The following is a 25,508-nucleotide window of genomic DNA, read 5'->3' on the forward strand; positions in this document are numbered from 1 at the left end:
TTCTGGTTATTTTTCAATTAAAAATACGTACAAGCCAGAAAACATTTCAAGAGGGGCTTTAATTCATTCTAATTTTTGTGTAGTTTTGATGAAGGTGGGAGAGGCGGGAGATGGCCAGATGGTGGGAAGTACGGTTGTGCTGCAGACCTACCAACAGCTTTCCCCTGGGTTTTCCCATCTCCTTTTCCCAAGGCTGTCGAAGATGGAGAACCACATCCATGAAGCCCACAACTTCCGACAGATTTGCCTGTAAACCGAACCTTAAAGGTCATGGGCGTGAAGGACCATATCCTATTCATGCATCAGCTCTTCATGCCAGCACCCGTATCCCATGTCATACCTGTTGGTACTGTCCCCTGGGCAAGAGGGGGTTACAGTGGGCACTGAAGGCCTCGAACTTCACTTTGGTCTGCTAAATGCAAGTGCCACACACTTTGATACCTCAGGCCATGCCGCCCTGAGCTTTATTCAGGTGCTGTGAACAACCGGTGTTCACCTCCCATCTCAGCAGGCACCAGCCAATTTTCAGCATAACGCACAATCTCAACTATTTTATTGCTTAATTTAGGCCATAAAGTCCCTTTGATGTGTTGTGTAATGCAACGTTCATTCTGAAAAAGTGGGTGGAGTAGCTTTATGGTATTATAAAAATAAATAAAATGCCTGGCAGGATTTTGAAACCACATGGTCATTCCTCCTCTCTCCGCAGATAAGTTGATTGTTGAGAGAGAAATCTTGCTTAATATCTAACTTTGGGTGATTTATTTCTCCAGAGTCCTTTCATCTCCAGCATGTATTGGGTTATCTGTGACTTCTAATCTGATTGTTTTAAGGGTGATCAAAGAAACCAAGAGAATGCACTTTATTTTCCCACTGTATGAACAGAATGCTGTTTGTACAGTGCATTACATCACCTGTTCCTGCTGCTCCTGCGTCCTGTACCAAATGGCTGCGGTATAAATAGAAAACAGAATGGACTTGTAGGGGGTGATGAAATTTGTTCCACTTGCCGAGTAAAACAGAGTTAACTCAACGAATGCTTTCTTCACGCCCGACTCGTACCTCGGCACACAACAACACGGGCTGAAAATGTTTGAAATAACTCGCTCGTGCGGGATATTGGGCCGGCATTCGGCAGCGTCGAGGAGCCACACTGAAAATCCTCTGGAGAGGGCAGGCAGGGAGATTGCTGTCGTTGAAATTGCTGGGATTCTTTCCAGGCTATGCAAAGAAAGAGTTTGGCCATCCGTCGGAGTCGTGTCGTGTTGTTCTAGCTGTGATGGTCCACGGGCAGGGTCTGCAGGGAGAGGTGCTCGCCGTCCTTGCCCAGGCTTGGTGCTGCGGGATCGCTGCACACATGGAGGGCTTTGCCACCCCAAAGAAACCCCTCCGTCGAAGGCAGCTTGCTTTTGGAAGGTCTGGAGGACTTAGACCACAGGGACCCACTTGGCTGTTGCTCCAGGCTGTGGCTGTGCCTTTCTGGGGGACGAGCGCTGCGGAGCGGCTCTGATTCGCAGTGGGAGCCTAGAAGGTGCCTCTGAAGACGGGCCTGGGAGCTGCCTTTCTCTGCGCGATCCTGTAAATCTTGAATTCATGGAAAGGTGTTTATTTTCTGACATGTCTTAATGCTTCACCACCCCGTAACCTCAGCGCTTCACGGAGGACGGCTGTCCTTCTCTCTGCAGCTTTGCCACTTCTCTCCCGCTAACCTCTCCCAGCCTTTTCAGGGGCGCTGAGCAGCATTTTCACTCCAATTATCTAATTGATTAACGTATTTAACTTGGAACTTTGTTCTCAGCCTGTGTTTGACTTTCAGTTTCTTGTTTCTCTTGCAGACCAGGAGGGTAATCTGAGGGCCTGAAAGCTTGCTTGCTTGCTAGCTTTTCCAAGCTGTAGCTGTTAGCCTTAAAAAAAAAAAAAAATTAAAATAAAAAACCACCCCCTCTCTCCTTACTGACGTTGCCTTGACACACCTACAAGCCCTCATGAAAATCCCACCCTGGGTAAATAGCTCATGGTTTTATTCAGGGGAGAACTGCCATGCACCAAAGGGTCAGGGAAAATCTTCTGGGAGATAAGTGGTGGTTTTATCTTAAGCAATTAGTCCTTAGTGTTGGGTTGGTTTTTTTGAATTTTCTAATTGTCTTGGAGGTTGTTCTTGTGCAGCGTGTGGTCGCTGTAGGAATACTGAACTTGCAAAAATAGCTAAAACTTGTGTCCCCTGTCCTGCCCCTACCACCGCTCTCACTGCGAGGCAGAAAGTCACCGGCGTTTCTGAGGTGCCATTCCCGCAGGATGAGCTTAGGGCCACTATCTCCCTCATCAGCCTCCGGGTAGTGATCGTCTGATACGTGACAAGGTTTTGCCCATCCATCATTAAGCCGCTGGTGGTTTTCTGTCTGTAGTCCCCAGGTTGAAGGAGCAGGAAGGAAGCGGGGAGAGGACTGAAGCACGGAGATTTTCCTTCGGATGTTGTCGCTGCGTGGGTTAGGGTCGGGATCTGCGTGGCTTCGGCAGTGCCGACTGCTCAGGCACGGCCGGGTGTCCTCCTCGCTGCAGCCACGACCCTGGGCGATGGGGAATTGTCTTTCGTCAAGCAAACCAAGCTGCTCTGCGATTTCTTTACAGTGAATTACAGGAAAATAAGTTTGTCCTTCTCCCTTAAAAGCTTTGCAGCACCAACTTGGGATTGACTAAATCTTTCCCAGTTTCCCTGGGGGTGCTGAGCAGTGGGAACAACTGCACGGTTACCTGGCCTTGTCCTACCCGCAGGTCTGCTGCAGCGGCGATACCGAGCTCGCTCTCCGGAGACTCGCCGGCAGCGGCGTGTTGCTCGCCTCAAGGTCACATTGCAAAGGTTGCTGTGGCTGAAACGCTTCTTGTGTGTTGTTTGCACAGCGGTGGTGTTTGGAGGCCCCCGCTCCCTCGGCTGTGGGGGGACGACGACGTTACGATTTCCATTAGGAGGGGGGATTTTCCAGCCCTTGAGGAACTGCATCTTCCTTAGATAAGTTTCAGCTTCCTTTTGGCGTGGCTGGATGGCGGGCAGGGGCGGCCGTCCGCAGGGGCTGGGAAGCTCCTGTGTCTCTGAGCCCTCCTGGGGGAAAGGGACTGAATTCTGGGGTGCGGACTGATGAAATGACGAGCTGACCGCAGGTTACGGCCGTGTTACTGCTGCTATTGCAGATCCTAGAGGCGTCCGGTTGGACTCTGCGAGTTGATAGACACGCAGACCAGCACTGAAACAAACTGTTCATCAGTTGGGCTATTAGGATTTAATCTGTGTAGTGCTCCTTCCAGAACAGAAATCTGTATTTCAATGTGATACACTGCTAGTGGGTTTTTTCCCTCAAATGTCTTATGCAAAAGCACTTAACGAGTCGCTTCAAAAGCTTCCAGAGGTGTGAATTACAGCTGATGTAATTAATTTGTGTTTGTGGGCCTGCCCCCCGCCCCCCCCCCCCCCCCCCCCCCCCAGTCTAGTTGGCGTGTTGGGCTGGCAGTTAAGAACAACAAAAGTCTAATCTTGGAGAAGATTAGGAATTCTTTGACAAAGGTTAAGCCAGGGTGCTGCTGCCTTATCATTTGTACTGGTGTCCTGTGGCAAATCTGTAATTTCAGCCACGAACAGTCGGCAGGCTGTTCCTCACACTAGCTTTAAAGCAGCGGCGTGTCTGCTCACCTACCTGGTTGTTTTGCAAAGCAAAGCCTTAAAAAATGGTTAGGCATAAAACAAGACCGGGGCAACTCTAGATCCGAAAGTCACTACAGGGGTGCCCATTGCAAGGACATTCAGAGCCGGAGCCCGCTGTGTGACTTTTGAAGTCTCTCCTTCCCAAGGCCATCTCCACGCTGTCCCCTGCCTCTTCTGCTCATCTATTCTCATCCCACCCACCCTGGGGTGAGCGAGCAGCATAAATACTGTGCATCGACCAGGCGCTGCAAGGAGAGCTGGAGATGAAACGGGGAGGGAGGCAGACGGAGCAGCAGGCAGCTCCGAAAGGGGAAGCCAGCTTTGGCTTTCCTGCGGGCTGCCTTGGCGTGCTGAGCCCCAGCCCGGCTGCAGCAGGATTTAGTCCCAGCACACTTCCAGCCAGCATGTCATGGCAAGCTTCCCCAAGCAGCAGTTTCCACTTTTCCTCTTTGGTGTCTATTGTTTTGTTATTTGGGGAACTGGAATCCATGATCGAATTTGAAACGTGGTTAGCATTAGCCTCTGACGCAACGAGGTTGGGTTTCTTTTTTTTCCTTTCGGATTGGTCTGAGCCTGAGCACATTTTCCCCTGGATAACTTGAGGGGTCCCCAGCTCTCCTGTGACCCACGCGCTGGGGCGGTGAGGCAGTGTTGTGTTTAGTGCCGAAAGACCGTCCCGTTTAATCTCAGCAGAACTGCAGAGTGCTGGCTTGGGCAAATAGTCACTTGATTGCAAGTGAGCTTCCAGAGGGGGGAGGCTGGCTGAGTGCTGATGGTTTAGATTTAGTCATTTAATGAACAGCATCAGGAATAGGTTACGTTCTCAATTATTTTTATTTTAATCTAATGTGTTAATAACGTGAGGCTCTTCAGATGAAAATGTATTTCCAACTTGCTTTAAGTATTTGCTAGCGTAGTAAGTTGAAGACATATGTGAAAGAAAGAGCCATCTGATGAGCTGCTATTGTTCTCTTAATTCAAGCCACCCAATTTGGGCCACTCTGCATGAATGGCTTTGTCTTTGCTAATAAAATCATGCTATGTTCCCTGCAACACATGTTCTGCGTGTCCCAGCTAGTCAGCAGCAGTAAAACCTTATGTTATAGGTTTATGATGTTACCTTCTCAACTGTGGCTTCTTTTAGAGACAGGAGTACTTCCAGGGTTGGCCTTGGCACGCTTGAGCACACAGGGGTGGCTTTGAGAGCTGCCATAACCCCGTGGTTTTGGCACATCGTCCTCCTTTCCGTTGGTCCCTTGGGCTTTTGCTCCCTGCATGGCTTGTCAGCGAGCGGGTGTACCTCCTTACCTAAAGGGTGCTGTGTTAGCACGTTGAACGTTGGAAAGAGAAATAGAAATGTGCTCGTTGGACTGCATCCTCTGCCTTCTCCCCAAAGTGTTTGGACGAGCCCGAGTTGCTTCTTGGGCTGGCTCGGGGAGGGCCCGAGAGCGGCTGCGGGAGCTGTGGCTGCTGCACAGCCCTTTCATCTGCTGGGCTGTGGAGACTTTGGAGACCCAAAGTGTGGGAAGAGCTTTTGCTGTTGCATGAGCCCAGGAGAGCTGCGACCAGCCTGATGGTTTCCTTGGGCAGTCCCTAAGACAGAGGGATGAAAAGCAACCTTCTGCCTTAGCACAGCATCTCAGCGGGGGCTGCTCTTAGCAGTTGGCTGGCAGTGGTCCTCCAGGAGCCACGTCCAAGCTGGGGGGGAATCAGTATGCGTAGGAGTTGCTCCCTTTCCTTGGCACATTGTTTTTTAAGGGCTGTAGGGTGGAGGGGATTAGGCCAAGTTCTTAGGGGACGAGAAGCGTCAGCAGGGGATGGCTGGTCATTTTTGTTCCTTTTGTGGCACAAACAATCTCTCCCTTACTACTCGTAGGAGCTCATGAGCCTTTGTGATGTTTATTAGGCTGAAAGATGTGGAGACCTCTGGTCTAGATAGCTCTCCAACAGAGAAGGGGAATTTAGGCACTTGTGATAGCATGGCCAAAGAAATCACAATAAATATTTGGGAGATTTTAGTGTTTGGCATTTGTCAAGAACGGTTTAGCAGAATGAAATCTTTAGTGGAAAGGCTGGAAGTCCAGCTGAAATGACAAAGATGTGCCTGGGTTGGCGTTGGCACATCTTCCACACTTCAGGGATTAGAAGGAATTGTGTAATAGCAGCGTAATGATCTGCAGAATTGGCTCATTTAAACTTCAGCTGCTTTTGTTTAGGAGGTGGACTTAAAATCTGAAACTGGGTCAAAATCTTTTCTTGCTCTAGAACGAAAAGTTCCACGTGTTTCAGACTTCTGTTTGAAGACACCTCTCTCTTATCGCTGTTCAACCAGCCCTCCTGCGCTGAATTTCAGCCAAGCTGGTGACCTTGGCCTGCTAGTCCTTGTCACTTGGGAAAGTGGCATTAATCAGCATCAGAAAAGATTTTCTAGGGTCTGATGATCACCAACACATCCTCTTCTGCTGATTGAATCATGGTCCTTGGTCCTCTTTAGGACTGATGGAAACATCTCCTCTCTAAGACTAGCAGCTGAGCAGGCACCGTTCTGGGGATATATTCACTCTTCTGGATTATTACCACATTTTCAGTGAAGGTCAGTGTCAAAGAGTTTTATCACTTCATGAACTTGCCCTAAACTACCAGAAAGACAGAAGTCTTCCTCAGCAATGGTGTTGTTCCCAAAAATGAGGCCCAAGTCTTTGTGAGCCTTGTCCCGAGAGCTGTCGTGGCCCCATATCTCCTGTGCTTGCAGCAGAGAATAAAATCCCCAAAAGGTTTTTTGGGTGCAACTGCATTTCCAGCAGTAAATGAAGATCCTTCTTCCTGATCCCAGGGGCAGCCACTGAGACATGCATGGCCTCCTCATCTCCTGGGGTTGGCCCCAGTGAAGGAAATGTGCAGATATTTCTTTGTCCCAACCTGTTCCCTAACTTTTCCCGGAGAATACACCCAGGGGGGAGATTTGCAAGGTTAGTGTCCGGAAATAGCTGCTTGGGAAAGCCCCCTTCCTTGCTTCTGGAAAAAGCAGCCTGGTTAATTATTCTGATTGCTCCTCTGGACTGAGGTGGACTTCCAGTGGTGAGACAGAGCAGTTGTGACGTTGAAGATTTGGAGGTTGGAAATCGTGCCCCTTCGGCAGGCAGTCCCTCTGGGCAGTCAACCTGCTGCCTGCAGGCAAGTAACGAAGTGATCCTGCACGTGGAGGATCTCCGTAACTCACCAACAGTGGAATTCATAAATTCATCTATTATTTGCTTAAAGCTGCACAACAAATGCATGTCTGTAGCCTGCATAGACATCTGTTATCATCTTGAGCAGAGAAGATGATGCCATTGAGCAGTTGCTGTGTTAGCAACATGCACACGCAAAACAGAAGAGTCCCTTTGCTCACTTACTCACGGTGTGAATTTTACATCGTACTGCGGATATACACATAGCCCAGAAAGATCACTCCTAGAATAAGAACCGCTGGCAAATATTTTTCTCTCTTCCCTGGATGTGACAAGGTACCGGCAGCAAAAGCGGGCAGCCGAGTCTCTCTGCTGTCGCGTTGTGTCATGCAAGAGTCTCTCACAACTGCAGATGCAGATGTGCAGGCTCAGACATCGGCGTCACAAGCTCCTGCATGTTTTGATTAATTCATCTACGGTTTTCACACACAGGTTCGGGGACGGGTGCTTTCATCAACTTTGCGATCAAAATGTATGCCAAGGGTATTATGACTCATGTTACAGACTCGCTTGTAGTTTTGCGGGGGGGTTAATAGCGATGTTAAAATATCGCTCAGTTACTATATAGGCGGAGCTGGCAGCAATGGCTGTAGTCATGGTTGCCTAACATTTCCCATTATATAAAACTTTGTTGTAGTTGCTCATATCTTTATCAGACTGTGTTGTTTGGTATTCTTCCACGCTAAGATTCTGCCTAAGGCTGAATTATTTTGGCAAATTTTAGGAAAAACAGAGGGGGAGGAAATTACATTGTTTTGCTCATGTCAGAGTCTTACAATTTACTTTTCATTGATAACCTTCCAGCTTTCCTACTTTGAAGCAGGGTGTATCGTTTGGCAAGTGGGTTGCTGGAGGTGGGAGGGGCGCTGGCAGCTTGAACATACCTTTTGCTGTCCATGTGAGAATCCGTCCAATTTGATTAAATTACAAGCTTGTGAAAATTGCATGAGCTCTATAGTAGATGGTTTAAAATTTTGGCAGCTGGAGTATCTGAAAAGTGTACTTGCTCTGATGATGCTCATGGCTAAGACTTCAGAGACTGGAAACTGCAATTCCTGTTGCTGCTGATGATGATTCTGCAGTCTCCGATGCTTGTCGTTAGGTGAGCCAGATCTCTTCTCGCATTGTCCAGAAAAGGCACTCAGCGAAAAAAAAAGAAAAAAGGCTTTTTTGGGCAGTGACGGGGAGGAAGTGAGGACAGTGAGATCCTCCAGTGGCGAGCAGGTGATCTTGGGAGCTAGCAAGAGACAAGGCTGTAGCGGGTGTTAAAACTGGAAAGGGGTTTTCCATAGAGTGGACCGGGAGAGAGGGGCCGGGGATGTTTGCCCCATGTAGACATGGGACGGTGTAAGTCTGATGCACGGTGCTATCACATGGCGTTTCATAACTTTCTCTACTCTTTTAGCTATTCGTTGATGAGTGATCAGAGACTCTTTCTTTAGGACTCTCGCTTGTTCAGTGCATGGGATGGCTAGTGCCAGGGGAGCTAACAGAGCAGGTAGGAAGGAAGGTGCACAGGGCTCCTGCATTACCTCTTGCATCACTAAAGACCTTGCAGTGGAAGAGGCAGAAGATGCAAGCAGAAAAACACCGGTGCTTCCGTGCTGGTTTCTGCCAGAGCCATCCTGTAAGACAGCTCTTCTCCCTGGGAGCGAGCTGTCGTGCGTGCCTTAGCTTTTCTGTGCGCAACTTAAGACCCCGATCAGACTTACTGATGTGCTGAGCATGCATCAAGGCAGAAGCCTTACAAAAATGCTGAGTATTAGGCCCAGAGCATTTCAAATTGAGCATCCACATTTTGAGAAAATTTTGACTATTTCAGCATTGCAGTTGGCTTTTTGTACGTAAGAGGATAATAGCTTTTCCTTCCTCCAGAGTAGCATCACAAATAACTACGAGATTCACTTGTGAAAATTACCGTAGAAGAATCTCCAACCACGTGAATAATGCTGCATTCAGCATGAGATTTGGGTGATGTAAAAGCACAAAGAGGGGGAAAATAAGGACATCAATCCGTTTATCCTGTGCCCTGAGCAGGTGGAGTTCTGCAGAGGTAGCGCAGGATCAGTAATAGATAGTGTGATACATGGGCACAAGAGAGGTGACTAGAAGATATATTTTTTTCAAAACTGTAGGTTGCTTTTCCCTGCTGTCTTAAGAAGAAAACATCTAAAGCAATGAGGCATTTTTGTATTACCTACTTGGTCAATGAAATCCTGTCCGTATGGTACGGCACATATGCATTCTGTAACAGATGCTGTGTTTGTGTCACGCAGATGGGCTCCAGTGTTTCACAGCTCTTGTGCTCCAGGCCCTACACAGAAAACAGCCTTCTCCTTCATCCGCAGGATTTCATTTCTGATTACGGCAGCTGAGATGATTGCGGCGCATGGCAGTGGGTCAGACTAGCCACGGTGCTCTGCTCTGGGCTCCGCTTCCTATAGGAGAAGAAAACGGTAGCAGCAACACATCATGTCAACTGGAGGTGATTTGGGGCCCATCCGCGGCCATCCGAAATGCAGAATTAAACCAGGTCTCAGCACTGGGGCTCCCAAAATGTGCTTTTTGCAGTGGGCCCATGCTGACTCCGGTGCCTGGGAAGGTGTCAGCCGGAGCTGAAACTTCTGTTTGCATTTGAGGCGACTGTGAGAGCTCTTCTCTGTGTAGGTTTTCTGCTGAGATCTGGCCACAGCCTCATCGTTATTCAGAGCACTTAAGAGTCTCTCCTCACCTTCCTGTTTTCACTAATTATCGCAGTGTCTTTGGAGCCTCCCTCCCCTGTTGAATTTGGTTGGGTGTCAGCAAATACCTTGTCCTCAGAATTTCTGGAGGGAGTAAAAAGAGATCAACGGAAACGCACAGAGTTTGATCACCTAGGCTTCTGTCTTTAAGAAACTGAGTTAAAAAAAAAAAAAGACAGCTGTCTTTTATCTGAACAGTGGCTAATTTATTTAAAACAAAAAGCACTTTGCTTGCATTGCCCCTTATTTTTCCTAAATGGAACCGTCAACTGGTTTTAATTGTATAAAGATACGTAGGAATGGAACGAGAGTTCAAACAGCTCTTTTACAGCACTTTAAATGGACATGGTACTTCATATATATCCCCACAATAATGCAGACCAGATGAAAAGATACTGTGGAATTTGTGTAATAAAGGTAAAAGCCCATATATCTGCCTGTTCTAATGGATGAGAACCAAACCAGAAAAATTCCATAAGGCAAAAATAACAACAAGCAAGTTTCTCTTGCTGTAGAGTGCTCCAAGAAGAAACAAGCACAGGACTTCCCTGAGCAGTGGCCAAACACGGTAGTGGGATGGACTGCATGTATAAGCTTCCCAACAGCTTCCCTAACACTCTCGCACTACAGTTAAAGGTATTTCATCTCCCCTCTGGTCTGGAGTTTAGCTGGACCTTCTGGTATTGCAGTGTCCCAGGAGCTACCTTGTGAGCGCCCGTGCAATTTGTCTGTGGGCAACTCCGTATTTTTATTATTTTTTTTTCCTTCCCTGCCTCCTTTAGCTGTTTTTCACTACATTTTAATATCCATTTAAATGAGGTGAACTGGTTCTCGCACCTTGAACTATTTAGTGAATGCCTCTGGAGATGTTGTCACCTTCAGCAGCGGAGCATGCCCAGCGGGGTCCTTCCAGTTATGGTCAAGCTATATGCAGTAAAGAGGGATTGCTAACCAACTTGTGCCGGCTGGCTTCAGATGCTGATCTCCATCTTTCTCATCGCTGAAGTCTTTGCTTTTGGTTTGTCAGTCAGTCACTGAATTTAAATCCGTTTGTAAAAGTACAGCGACAAGAAATGAGAAGCTGAATGAGCTGATTTCATTCATTACCTTTAAACATGACTTTGTGTGATGCAGTGATTGATGCAGTGATTGATGGTTTGGCTTCCAGGTCTTGCTGGAGGTGCAAGGTTTGGTGACTGTCCCAAAACTAGGACTGTGGGTGAAAACGTCATTCTGCACCATCTAAGGAAAAGTTACTTTAGTCCTTATTTAAAAGGAAGGCTGTCTGTAGCATCTTCACAAGACTAACTTCCCTCTGTATGCCTATTTTCTGGGGACAGCGGCAAGTTATGTGCTGTTAGTCTCCTAAACCCTTAAAAGAGGAAAAAAATAAGTATCTCTAGAAAAGGAAAGATCCTTTTTAACAGCATCTGTCTCCCTTAGACACAGTTTCTGCATGGCTCGTTCCTTCTGGTTGTTGTTATTACAGTTCTTCTTGTCTTTGCTGTCAACCCCTAATGGACCTTGTCAGAATGATAGCATGACTCAGTCCACCCTCATCTTGCCCCAACCACTGCGTTATATCAGCCAGGTCAGTTTGAGCTGAGACGGGAACGTCAGACTGCGGGCTCCCAGTAGAGACTAGGAGGCCGAGTTATGATTTATACATTTACCGTGATGCTGACATCTCTTCAGAGCTGAGCAGTAAATGATAGAGCAAGTTTAAAAGCTTTTTGCAGCTTGCCAGTATTTTGTTGTTGATACAGCCTGCCACTTGTTAACACAATCCAACAAGTATCCTTTAATGACCCCGTTTGGGGAGCTTGCGAGGCTCCAGAGGACTGCTAGAGAAGCTCTGTTTCATGGTGCTGTACTTCTGAGACCTATTTATCCATCATGGTTGCAGTCAACTAATGCTTATGAATTCCTGCTCATACTGATTGGAGGCAGAAGTCTTCGGGGGGGGGGGGGGGGGGGGGCAGGGGGAATCTTCTTTTCTGTCCCGATTTAATGGTCTCTTGACTTTAAACTTAAATGTGTTCCCTAGATAGAAGTAAAGTTAAATAAGGCCTTGCAGGAATTTTTAATGCGAAGGTATGAAACGTCCTTGTTAAGGACTTTTGCTCGACTGAGTTGTTTTTTCATGTGCTGCCAATATCTGATCCCACTTCTTGACCTTTAATATACACTGAGAGAGAAGATTAGGATGTTTCTAATCAGCTGAATCTCCCCTCTGGGAGCGCTATTAAATCCTGACTCTCAGCTTTATCTCTGCCAGGTCTTGCCAGCCCTCCGTGTTTTTGGTTTTGTTACCAGCTGAGGTCGGAGTTCGGTCACCTCAAAGGTTCTTGTTCAATTGGGGGAGTTTCTTGGATCCTTTCTGTAGGAGTTAAAACACCAGTGAGTGACTCTGCTTGGAGGCAGACCTCTTCGTTTCATGTGCGTTGGTGAGCCAGACCTTATTCAGTGAAATAAAGTTCTTTTTTTGTGCAGGTTTATTGCTGAGGGTCCCTCAGTAATCCTACCCACCTCGTCATTAGTAGGACTTCGTCAGATGTCTTTGGGAGCAAACCTGGGTTGTTTTGAGGTGCCAAGTCAGGTGTCTCGTAGATGTTCAAAATATTAATCAACCGGTTTCTTCGGCCACCCAAATTTGTAATTTCATTATAATACCAAGTTTGTTGGCAATGATTTGGTAATGATTATTGAATTTCATGCCATTGTTTTGATGAGGATTTGAGTGAGGCTAGCAAACCTGCGGTCATGTGGCTCAGCCTACGTTACGTAGCCCAGTGATACAAGCAAGCAGTTTAACGTCAAAGCTGCGACTACTCTTTGTCAAATGGAGCCACCTTGAGTTGCGTATCTTCCCCTTTCATTTCAGCCATCAGCAACACCGCTGTTTTGATTTAAGTATCGGGAAATTTATCCCTGAAAGCAGTACAGACAACGGATTGCAGTGCTGGGGTTTGTGCTCTCCTGAAAAGCTTCGGTGATCTACGGAAGGACTGAGCCCAGGCGATTTGCCCTTTGATTCCAATGGCTCCCATTCCCCAATGTGGTCCACCTACCTTTAGATGTCCCTATCCCATCCCATGTTCTTGAACACTCCGGAGGCTCCGTAGGTATGTAGGAAGGAGGGGAATGGTCTGGAGTCGCTGCCCAAAGCTGGATGCTTTGTTCCTGTCCAAAAACTTACTCATCCTACAGGCCCTGGTCTTAAGTTACTGAGCTTGCAGAGCAATCTGCTCGTAATTTCTTTCTTGTAAGCCCTTCCTTGTTGAGCAGAAATTTTGGCAAAGAAGAGTGGAGGCACTGGAGAATCCCCAGTTCTGCCTGGTTATACCAGGCCTCCTCAGATCTTTCCTTGGAACGAGCAGGCGAGAGGAAATACTTTCCATTTCAGAGAAGCGTGGACAAACAACCGTTGCTTCAGACGGAGAAGAAAAGCAGCAGACGGAGTTACAGCGCTGAGCCCTGCTAGCCAAAAGCATGCTCTTGCCTTTATTCGATCACTCCTGGAACACAGTGTTCTTATTGTATTCCTCCTGACCCTGCTCAGCGCCTCTCCTCGGGCTCGGGACTCGGAGATACCCCGACCACGGTGCTGGTGGGTTTGGGGAAGTTAAAAAAAGCATCAAACGCATCTCGGAAATGGACCCTCTCCCTCGCCTGACGTTAGGTAAACATAAAACCTGGATCCCGTTAGAAAGGTTCCTGCTGTCTGGAAAACAAAGTACTCGCTCGCCTGGTTTAGTCATTAAGTAAATTTGTGGTTTGGTTGAGATGAAAAATAATGAAGAAAAGCTGTTGAAATCCCGGGATTAATTTGATAGTTTGCAGGCAGTGCTGTTTTTAGGTGGAGCTGCTGCCTTCTTTAGGTTATGAGCAGACCCAGGTATAAACCTGGGCTTCCCTTTCTCCCCGCGCCTCAGAGGCAGGCATTTGGAAGTGATTTGTTTCATGAAGGCCCTCTCCACGCGGGCGAGGGGGATGCTCTGGGCTGGAAGCCGCGGTGCGTGGGTGCCTGCGCGGCCAGTCCGCCGCCGGAGAGCTGGGAGATGCTTTCGGCTGCTTCTTTCATCGGCGGAGGGAGCAGCATCCTGGGCTGCGGGTAGGGTGGCAGGAAGGGACGGATGGCCGCTCGCTTGGCGTGAGGTGGAAGGCTCTGAACGGTTGGGGGGTTCGCTGGTATTTTTACATCTGCGACGTGATAGTTGTGTTGGTCCTTCTGGGAAGAACAGTTTCCTCTGCGACTCCTTTACATCTTCCAGCTGCCCTGCCTGCCTTTCCAGGGAAGGGAAGCCACAGGGGAAAGGCAGAGGAGCCCGTGCAGAGACCCCCGTAGCACTCTGTGGAGGGTTCCTCCTCTCCACTGGCCCCGATTTATCTGGGAAATCACCCGGGAAAGCAGAGGTGTGGGAGCTGGCACTGCTGCATGTGGTCTGAAATGGCTGCTGTGTGTGTTCATCCACTTAAGCACATTAGATATATAGAGAGAGATTGTGTGTATGTGTGTGTGTATATATATATATGTAAAATCTCTTGCCGTATTAAACATAGATGTCATTTCACCCTGAGAAGCCAATTAGCAGAGCAGAAAGGTCTCACCCATCAGCTTCTTGCCGAATTTTCCCCAGCCCTCAACTTAAGCGAGGGGAAAGGAGACTGCGTTAGTGCCTGCGTCCGCGCTAGCGAGCCCCGTGGCCCAGGGAGAGCATGTTGGGAGGGTCAAAGAGTGGGGAGTGAGGACTGGGTTCCCACTTGTTTCGGGGGGGTTCGCTGTGGGTTGGTCTCACCCAGGCCCTTGGGCAGCTGGAACGCACTGGGAGCGTGCTGGAGCACGGCATCCCCTGCCCGGGGATGGGAACCCCGGCTCCTGGGCACGCTGCAAGACTCGGGCCCTGTGATTTGACAAGATCCGTATTTATTTTAATGCAAAACATGACCTTAAAGCACGTTGATGCTACTGTTCTGTCATTGCTCCGTAGGCGCATTGTCCTGGGCAGGACCCCTCCGTTCTTGCCATGTCAGGAGAATTTGGTCCTCAGGTTCAAGGTCCTCTCACTGCGTTCAGGATGCACTTTGATGTGATGATCCACACAACAAGTGTGGATGTTCGGCACATCCCTGTGCGAGCTTGGTTCCGTCCCTTCTAATAAAATATTAAAAATAATTCTCTTATGGAGTATTGTCTGACAAAGGCTGTGGCACGGAGGTGAGTGTGGTTTATGGGTGGGAGCCATATACCCTGGATATCCAAAATGCACACAGGAGATGCTGGGTTTGCTCTAGTTTTGTAGCTTCTGAAGTCACTACGGAGGCTTTTGAATGACTGATGGAGCCAGGCTGCTCCAAAGCAGTAAGGCTCTTGTTCAGGCATGATGAATGCAGCCAAATACCCTGTATATTTTACAGTAAATGTCCCTATTTAATGTCAACCTTTCATAATGGATAAGGATTCATATTAATCATGTCATCATGTGAAAAAAAAACAAACAAACCTATGTTATTGTATAAATTCCAACTAATATGTTGAAATTAGTCTAAGCAGGTACCTGTTATTGTTAGATATGGAAGAAAATGTTCCGCGACATTCGCTTTATTTCAGGAAGATGATCCAAGCGTCTTGTTAATTGACGTGTTGCGCATATTTTTTCTTTTAGTTTAATTCATTTCTTGTGCATTGAGCTATTAAATAAATGAGGTTTTTGGTCTTATTCTGGGGAAGATGTGCATTGTTTTTAGGAAGGACTTGATTTTGTTGTGTGTCAAAATTGGATTTTTACAGTTTGGATTTTAAATCTGTAACTAGTGGACAAAATGTAGTATTGCATTGGGGCGATGCATCAGCACAGCCTTGCCTCTGTTGGGAAGGAGGAGCTGGGAGGGCTTATTTGCAGATGCATGGTCAGCTGAAATCCTGAGGGATTTGTTCTGTGGTTTTCTTGGAAGACAGTGGTCGCATCCTGTTGTCTGAGAGCCTTTCTTAAGAAGGTTAGGGTGGCGATAGGGCAATACAGCCCCAATATTTAGCCTATCTAGTCTTTATTTGCCTCCTAAGGCAAACAATTTATTTCCTGTATTTCAGTTTCCTTCCTAGATTCTGACAAATTCTAAATCACTTTTCTCACCCACCTTGCTGTCTCCTGTGTTGTAAATTATTCGTTTCAATGAATGCATCTTCTGTACCTTAGTCCTGCCTGAGAAGTAGTATGTCCTTGGTAAATGCAAAGGAGTGAGAAATTGGAAACTCAGGCTGGTAGATCTTGGGTTTAGCTTTTGTAACTGTACTTTAATACTTCGCAACAATTACTGAAGCTCCCCATAAAATAATCTCTGCATACTCCTAAAATGGAATTGAATGCCTTAGAATAAAAGAGAAGAGGAGCCCTTATCTGTCCTTTTAGTTAAGTTTTTATTTATTTCCTTTCTTCCTCCAGCGTGGGAGGATGAATAAGCGCGGAAGAAGATACAGATTTGCAAAGGCAAGGAGCGCTAAAGAGCGTCGGTTTTTTCATCAGCTTTTAAAAGCCAGCCTGTAATCATAAATTCCCTGATAGCTGGAGCATGCAGAAGTCGTCTTTAAGCTTACAAGTGACAGGCTGCTGTTGCTTTTCAAACTTCAGATTTCATTTTTTTGTAAGACACAACTTTGATCTGGTTCCTTTGTAATGCTCTGCAGAGCGCTGGGGCCGCTGCGCTCGCCGGCTGCAGGGCTGGAAGTGAACTTTCTTGGCAAGAGCCATCTGGAGACCTCAAAGAACAGATTAACTTGTCCAGAATTGATGTGATCTTTGAAGAAGCTGTCCTTGCCTAGAACACGTGTGATTAGCTTGACATTGGCAGTGATAAAGTTGAGATGCACAGCAGTGTCTGAGTACCCACAGTAACTGGGAAGAGTTTTAAGTGGAGCAGCCCTGAGGATTTGCAGTCAAATTATCAGTTAAATCCCCAATTTTAACCTCTTGAGCAGACTTTGCGTCTTTAGCACAGGTTAAATCCAGTCAGGAGTGAAGGTTTTCAGCTTTGCATCTTCGTAGGCTTTTTGTCCTTAGCTCCCGTGATGATGTATCAGGGAATGCTGTGAATGCTTTGGGACATTTCTAATAGTTTTATACCCAGTATGGTGCAAATTTTGTGATGGTTCTTGGTACCATGGATTTTCTCTTCAGGTGGTAGATTAACGTAATCTTGTAAATCAGACTTCTTGGTGGATGCTGTTTTAATCCCTTGTTTAAAGGTGACCCTGCCGCTCGGACACTCTTGTCAGCACGTGCTATTTAAATACGCCGAAGGGATTTGCTTCGGCTCGTACATCATAAGCTAACGTGTGCACCTTTTAATTTGATTGACTGGCTGTGATAATGAAATGTGGTATTGCATGAAGGATGTGACAGTCACCCACTTGTTGGTAGATGTAAGTGTGGGAAATGAGAGCGCTCTGCTTGATCGTGTCTGGCCAGCCAGAGACTCAGCGAGCTGTCATTTTGAAAGCTGCTTTTTTCTTGGCTGGAAATGCGTAACTTTTTAAATGGAAAAAGTAATTTTTTCACAGTGAGTAAATGGGCATTAAAATAATGAGCTGGAAGGATGTCTGAGCATTAGGCTGCGTCCTCCTAATGACAAAAACAAAATTACCAGAGACACCAAACAAGTGTAGGGCTTAGTCCTGGTTTCCTCCTGCAAATGTAGTTCTGGAAATAGTAATCTTCAAAAACCCAGGAGTATGAAAGTTTAAACTAAGTTGTCCGAAGTTGCTGTGGAAAAGCGGGGTGGGAGCCCAGAGAGTCGGTAACCTGCTCTCGCTGAGTTGCAGCCCTGCTCTGTGGTCTCTGGGCACCATCCCTCAGCTCAACCACCGCCCACCGAAAGAGGAAAGGAGGAATCGTGTCCCGCTGCGAGGTTCCTCGCTGCTGTGCGGGAGGGAGGGTGTCACAGCCGCTCGCCCTGCCGTCAGCTGTGGTGAGAGATCCTGAGTTTCTGCAGAGCCCGTTTTGGGGTGTCCTTCCCCGGGATGAAACCCCAGCCCCAATTCTCCTGCCCCTTGGTGCTTCCCAAGGCAGCTCGTGAAGTCTGGGTGATTATTAGCTGCCTCATGGCTCAGGCTGTCTAGAAAGTGGGATTTCTCCCACGTTAAAAACTACCTGCTCACCCAAATCCTGGTGAGCAAAGGTTCAGAGTATGTCATGGGAGGAAATCTTGTGGGAGCACTGTTTGGGGGAACATAAGCAGAATGCTTTGGGGTTTTGTGGTTGTCAGCTTCATGAGTCTTTATCTCTTGGGTTTACTAATCTAATGCTGCTTCCTTGATAGCACAGGGTTTTGGAGGTGCCTCACTATCCCACCAGGGAGTTCGGAGACGCACTTATCTCAGGGTCAGGCAGGTAGCGGACCCATGCAAGAGGAGGGCTGCCAGCCTGCCTGGATTCTATCACAACTTCAATTCTTTTGGGTAAAAATTTTCTTCCAGAAAATGTCAGTGTCATAAAAGTTCAGTACTAGAGCTGGAGAAGATGGTAGCAGTGAAAACTGATGGATCTGATCAGCTTCCCTGTTAGACTGGGAGCTGCTCCAGCCACACTGCGGGCAGAGTTGGGAAGACCATGTCTCCCAGACCTGCCCATAGAGTGTTGTGCAATTTATTCCCTCCAGTGAAAATTTAAATTCCACAGAAATTAGTTGCCTACAGGTCTTTCATCTCCAAGGAAGTTTCCTTCTTGCCTTAGTTTTTTTTTTTCCATGCTTGATGAAGGACGTCAATGAAGGAGGTACGTAACTGTTGAGAAGCGAAGGGAGTGCCCTGTGGATTTGGGTTTGCAGGCAGGATCTGTGAGATCTTTTTCCCGCTGTGGATTCTGAAGGTGACGCAATGCTTCAGCAGCGCGTGCTCTTTTTGCAAAGAGCAAAGAGTAGCATGTTTGGCAAAAACTGGGGACTTTGCGTCTTTGATTTAAAATTGAAACAGCCATCGGTGGGGAGCTGTGTGAAGGAGACTGGGGATCCCAGGCTGGAGGGAGAAGGATGCCCTTAGGGACTTGCGATGCAGTGGGAACTCCAGCTAGGGCAAGAGGACCGAAGAGGACCTCACCTCTCTTCTCGTGTACGTTGAAGCTCTAAGATCTGACGGTGCTAGTGTTCAGAGTGCTGCGTGCTGCTCTTGGTTGGAGGAGTGGGAGATTTGGGGATGGGGTGCAGCCAAGACAACATGCAAAATGAACTCCGAACAGGTAGAAGGAAGCCCTAAGGAGATGCTTGCTGGTTTTCTACAACAGTTTTGGCCCTTGTCAGCATTACCAGAATTGACAGGGATCAGTGGAGGGCTTTATACAAAGAAAAGGCAGCTGGTCAGGTTGACTTACTTGGGTCGCTGTGATCTCTATTATAATTGTTCCCTATGTGATTATTTTGAGGGTTGAGCAACTGAGAGCTGCAGAAGAGATGTGCAGCTTTATTTCTGCGATCTGTGAAATGTTCTGTGTTCATTTCAAAACCGTTCATTGCTCTTTCCATTAAAAAAAAAAAAAAATCCGGAAGTCTGCAGGAATTTTTGTGAAGTCTAACTTTAAATGTTCACCTTTCCTTTTATCACCCTTATCAGCACACAGAGCTCGGTATGTGAGGTTTTCAGCTGACATTTCAAATCGCTCTGAGTGGGCCTATATCCCTTTTAAAGCAGCCTCCCCTCCCAGATCAGAAGTGACCAGGGTTTTTTTTGTTAGACTCCATGTTCCTTTAATGTTTTCCTCCTAATAGATGTTGAAAGCGTTCTTCAGAGGCACGGCACAAAACATTCAAATAGTGATACGAGCCAGCTGAAGAGAGTTGTCAGGGAGAGGGAACATTAGGAGAAGGATTGAATACAGATGGATTCCTCAAAAGTAATGTAACCTGTTATGATTGCTTTGAAATCCTATACCCTTTCCATCTACTTACGCTTACCGAAAGTTTACATTTGCATTGATGTATTAGAGGCAGAGCTAAAATGGAAGTAATCCCTGTTGTATACATGCTTAAGTGTGTCATTTTAGCTAAATACAACAGTTGTGACCAAACTCTTGCCTGCATCCTCAGTGGGAAGCCCACAGCCGAGGAGTGCTGCAGGAGAGCCTGTCCATCCCGACTCCTCCGGAGGGGCCAGGGACCACCCGGCACCCATCTGCTCGCTCTTGGTTCCTTCCGCCATCTCTGATCCATACCCGACGAACTCTTCAGATGCTCTCTGCTGTCTTTGTATCAGCAGATACAAAGGAGAAATTGATCCATCTGTGCATTTTATTCTATATATCATAGTGCTTTCTTAATATACTGCAAAAATAATCCATGCCACTTCCAGACAGTCCTGGCAGAAGGTCCACTAGAAGTTGATGCTATATTTTAATTGGGTTATCCAAAGAGCATCCTTCTCTTTGCCTGCAGGGAAGGTCTGAGCTGTCCGTCATTCCTGCCTCAATTTAAGAGGTTGCATCAGCCTCCGTCACGCAACTGTCATATCGGATGTGACAGGAGGGTTGCACTGCAGAGCGCTCCTTTAGTCGTCAGAACTGACCGTTATGCAAGGGGAGAAGTGGTGAAGGGGGGGTGGTAAGGTTTTCACTTATTATACCTTGCTTTTTAGGGTGAACTTGTTCAAATTACTTCCAGCCTTAAATATTTGACCTAGAAAGCTGTTCGGAAATGCGATGGAATATAGAAATAAGGTTGCTCTAGTGCACATTTTCAGTGACAGAGAGAAAGTTTGTGTGCTAGATGACGTCCATGGTGACTTGCCATCCCAAGGTGCCCATAAGCATTCGTACCCAGCCAGCTCTGTTCTGCACCCAAGTGTGAAGAAACCTCGCAAGGCTCCCTTTGCCTCCAACAGTCGTGAAAAACCTCAGCTGACTCAGTTTTGGATGCTTTTTGCACCACTCTGCGACTACACTGAGCTTCGTCCTCCGAGGAGAGGACGAGGTTTTTGTTGGTTTGTGGCAAGCAAAATATTAGTTTTCTCTTTGGGAGAATAGGAGGGTAATTTGTTTCTAACTGACCCTGTAATGGACCTAAACCAATATGATTTTTCTTAGTGACCAGCAAACATCCATGACCGCATGTATTACAAGGAAAATGGTCTGGTTCTGTGTCTGGGAGCAGAAGGGCATGGTGAATAGGAGCTACACGAGCAGTGTGCTAGTGGAAGGCTATAGCCCTGTCGAATTCAGGTTTTAAAATACTTTGGTAATGCTTCCATCCTTGTAGTCTGAGGACCATATTATACATAAATCATTCTTAAAACCTCTGCCTTAAATGGGTTGTCTGCTAGTCCCAGTTCATGTAGTGGCTGTCCTGCATTTATACTCCGTACAAATATGCAGAAACTGCCAACTTTTTCCTTTGCTGGTGTCTTCCTTGCCAACGGTCCTTCCCTCTGTGCGTTTCTCATGGGTTTCCTTGTCTTACCTAAACGTAAACTCATCAGGGCAGGGGCTGTTTGCTGTTGTCTGTAGGACTTTGACTACTGCAGAACAGCCAGAAAAGCTTTTTGCAGCAGAATGGGGAAGCACAAATTGTGTGATGTGTTCTCGTTGGAGGTGTTTGCTCAAGGTCTATTGCAAACCACATCAACTAGGTGCCGGTTACTGAGTTACTAAATAAAAGATGATGCTGACAAGCTTCGTGATCTGAATTAAAACAGGACTCTGGTTTTCAGAGCTGGTGACAGAGCTTGGAAAACCCAGGAATTTATCAACTTCAAGGTATCTTACAAATGCTGCTCTTCATGCAGAGGGGTAGGCAGGGAGAGTGGAGGATTAAATGATGCTGTGTTGGTGTGAACATTTCAGCTTGTTTCTCCTTCTGGCAAATTGCAAAATGACTTGCAGTGACAACGAGATGCCTGCGTGGTCTGACTGTCCTGCGGTGCAGCAGAGCTGGAGGCACGTTGGCAGCAGTAGCTTTTCTGTGCCAGTGGCAGAGTCCGTGGGAAGGAGCTGCTTGCCTGCTTGTTTCACAGGCTGCTTCACCATTCACGCAGGTCTCCTCCTGAGCAAGGAACTCACTTCCCAGGTTAGCACAGGCAGTCTCTCTTCTACCATTTTGTTTAAGAAGAGGAGGTTGGCCTGCTCACACGTGTGCTTGAACAACCTCTCTGCAGGACAAGGCATGTGGTTGGGTACAAAGTACCCTCCACAGATCCATGGCCAGATTGTCCATTGGAAAAGCCGGTGCAATTAGATGGTCCTTTCTGGTGGAATTTGCAAGTGTTTGATGTACCCGAGTGTGACATTCGAGGTCAGCTTTAGGTACTGCGTTGTAAGCAACAGCCATTTCTTGCTTTACCTCCCTCCCTTGGCAAACATATTGGAGTAAAGTAAAGAGGGATGTAAAAGCAAGCATAGAATGGGTGAGCCATGCTACACATCACTTGCAGTTGGGAGAGTAGAAAGAAGCCTGATTTGACCAAGAAAAATGCTGTCTCATTATCTAGGCATTGCTTTTAGATGTCCTGCCTTCCTCATAGAATGACAATGCCTAACCAGTTAGCCAATGGACACAATAAATCCTGATGGGAACTGGACTTCTTCCATATACTCTTGTTCCCTCTCTTCTTCAGCTCTAATAGTATCACCTTCATTATTCCATGAATTCCCTTTTCCTACCAGTTATGAGTCAAATTGCTCGTGGTTCTATCAGTGCAACTTAACACAGCTCAGTCGGTAGCCTGTCACCAATGCGGGGGCTCCAGGCAGAGTCCTTCTGCCCGATGATGCAGAGTATGGCCAAGGTTGTGTCCTTCTAACGTGACTCTCTCATTTTTCTTGCAGGCATGGGTCGTGGAGAGAGCCTGTTAACCCTTACTATGTCAACACGGGCTACGCTTTGGCACCAGCGACCAGTGCCAACGACAGCGAGCAGCAGAGCATGTCCAGTGATGCCGATACGATGTCGCTGACGGACAGCAGCGTGTAAGTAACTGCAATCCGGTAGGACAATAAGTGGGACAATAGCGTGTTTGTTTCTTTAGCTGTGCAGGCTACTCGGCCTTGCCGCTCTTGAGAACATTTGCAACATCAAATGGTTTGAGTGAACTAAAATAAACAATGTTCGGTCAGAGATCCTGCAATGTTTCTTGCCAGGTGCAAGAAATATTGGAAATGTTGGACGGCTTTATAGTAAGTGATTTGAGATGTAGTGTCTTCTGAATGTCAGACAGAGCTTTCAACTTACCTGGGTACTTCTCCTCTTGAGGTTTTTTGCTGCCAAACTGTGCTCAGTCTGCAATTGCTCTTCAGTAGCATTGGTGACTGACCAGTTCTAGTTTATGTCTGGTGTCCACTGCACTTTAACACAATTTGTACCAATAAGCGCCTGCCAAATCTTTTTTGCTTTTTTCTAGTTCCTACTTTCCTGACAGCGCCTGTATCTCACCCATGAGATACCTTCCTTAAAGATGGTCTGCAAAGGGAGAAAAAAGGGGTTACGAGATTTTGTTGTGACTGCATCTCTGCGATGGAAAAAAAGGATTTGGGGGAAAATATTCAATGTTTGGTCTGTTTTTTAGTAGTGCAAATGCAAAGTGTCTTTCTGTAGACCAGAAAACCTTTGATTCTTCAAGCGAAAGATGACAGGTTTACAGAATTAGGAGAGGGTTTTATTAAAGGCAGTGCTGTAAACACAAAGTCCTCCAAGAGGCTCGTTTAGTGTCACTGTGAGTGTCAGGAGCTGTCAGACCTTGTTGGAGAAACTTTCCAGCCTGTGTCGTGGATGTTGTTAACGGGTGCTGCAACAGTTCCCCGCCTGCCCTCAGTTAACACAGTGAACTGGCGAATGTGCAACGTGGTGAGGGGGCTTCTGTGTCTGCTGTGGTGGCTCTATGCGAGCCGGTAGCATGGTTGTCTCTGGATCTGTGGAGGCTTGGAGCCATTTAGGAGCAACTATTGAGTCTGCTCTGCTCGCTGCCACCAGCTCCTCACACCTTATCCGTGTCGTGTTGCAAAATGGAGGAGGCAGACCTTGGCCAAAGGGACATGGGAGGCGGAGGATGCCCCTGGGACAGAAAGCTGTAGAGGACCGCTCATTAAAGGCTCAGTTTGACACAAATCCAGCTGCTTTGCCACATCCTTCTGCAATTCTTCATATTCATCAATTTATATGGAGGAGTACTCTGAAGTTGTCAGGGGTCATGTAACTTCTTGTTATCAGGAGAGACAGATGTAAGAACTCTTCAGAGTTAATTAGCTTTTAGCACTTCCTAATCCACTGGTCCAGCAGGCTCCTGGGGTTGCACTGATGGTTATACCTGCTATAAGTTGTGATCATTTATGCCAGAGTTCTTCACCCTCCTTATTTTTATTTCAGTAGCCATAATTTATTTCTTTCACATGCAGAATAATTTCTGTTTGACCGTCCTATGCATTCTTTATTCTTTGCTCCTTTTTCCTTAGGCATTTTATCCCTTCTGTGCCCAGCGTAGGCTGCTTCTAGGACTTTAATTACCACTGAAATGTGCGCTGCCTTCTGCTAATAACTAACCCACTCTCAGTGGTTTGTTTTAAGTAAGTCTCAAAAATCGTAAGGGTAAACCTGTGATCTTTCTTTCTGTGCATCTCAAACTGGATGCGTGCAGAGTGATCCCCAAATTGGGATTCCGGACATACAGCCTTCACCTTTGGCTTACAAAGACTCTGTCTGCTTTCAACACTTGCTCTTCATTACGTCCTTTAAAACTCCAGTACCAGGTTTTGTTCAGTTTTTACATGGCATTGCTGAACCTATCTGCCTCCCGAGTTTCAAAGGAATTTTTGCAGAATTGCTCAAGGCAGCAAAAATGAAGAACAACCAGACGCAAGTTAAAGAAGGGACTCCTGCTGCTTGACAAGACTTGCATGTCTCGGTGCTTTGAATTTAGGCCTCCTCTGAGGAAAATGGCAATAAAAGCCTCATATGTTGATGAGCGAGGTTCTTTCCTATGTCTGCTGTTTACATAGAGCAGTCAAGCTCAGTAATGAAGAAATCTGGCTTCTGCTCCGAGGCAGCATGTGAACGGGGTGTGATCCCATGGCAGAAACCTCCCTGACCCTCCATCAGAGGAGAATGTGTCCGGACAATCAGGATGCAAATGTCGGCTAATTGAGGAGCGCTAATAAACCAGGAAAGCAGGCGGGCACACAGGGAGCATGGCTTGATGCAAGGCCTGCTCTTCCAGTGTTGGCCAACTCAAGTTGGTGGAGAAGGTAGACACGCTGGGCGATTGCTTGTACTCTGGTGTGTTGCCGCTGTCACCAGCTCCCTTCCAAGCTTTGATATTGTATTGATCGTGGCAAAGCAGTGTTTGCATGTGACTGCACTCACAGCTCGGCTGTCCAAAGCTGCTAGCAAAGGCCTGGGCGATGCTCTGGCCGTCTGGCCTCCTGAGCCGGGGCGAAGGGAGGGAGGCACAGGCTTTTCGGGAGCGCCCAACTCACCAAAATGTTTTTAAAAGTCATTTCTGTGGTACCAGCTACAAGCACACTTGCCTAAAAGACAAACTTTCAACAGGATGTCTTTCCAAGCACTGGTAAATATTATTGTAATGGGTTGAATTTATATAACAAATATGTTATCAGACCCTGTTGTTCAAGGAGTTTGCTTTTTGAGTGGCTTAAAAAACATTGCTCTTAAATGCCTGCGCTCCACTGATTATTTTTCAGTCTTCCTGTGTCATACAAATTCCTCTGCCCTTAGAGGCAAAACAGCTCCAGTCCTCTCTGCTGAAACCTGTTTTTATAATCGGCACGGCAGCTGTGTTGTTTTAGCTGGTTTATGCGGAGGCAAGGTCCAGAGGGGACGCGGTGAAAAGCTCCGGCGAGCGCTGGCCCGGCAAGC

General features: G+C 47.0%; 1 protein-coding gene across 2 annotated transcripts in view; it reads left to right on the plus strand.

Moving 5' to 3' along the window:
- Positions 1 to 25,508, plus strand: part of AXIN1 (axin 1) — a 70,924-nt gene that overhangs the window by 17,022 nt on the left and 28,394 nt on the right. For both annotated transcript variants that reach the window (XM_059826328.1, XM_059826327.1), the window contains exon 2: positions 22,469 to 22,609. In XM_059826328.1, coding sequence (XP_059682311.1) covers positions 22,469 to 22,609 — 141 coding nt within the window. The remainder of the gene's footprint in view (positions 1 to 22,468; positions 22,610 to 25,508) is intronic.

This window comes from Gavia stellata, chromosome 18 (assembly GCF_030936135.1).
Source record: "Gavia stellata isolate bGavSte3 chromosome 18, bGavSte3.hap2, whole genome shotgun sequence".
In the NCBI taxonomy this organism is placed as follows: Eukaryota; Metazoa; Chordata; class Aves; order Gaviiformes; family Gaviidae; genus Gavia; species Gavia stellata.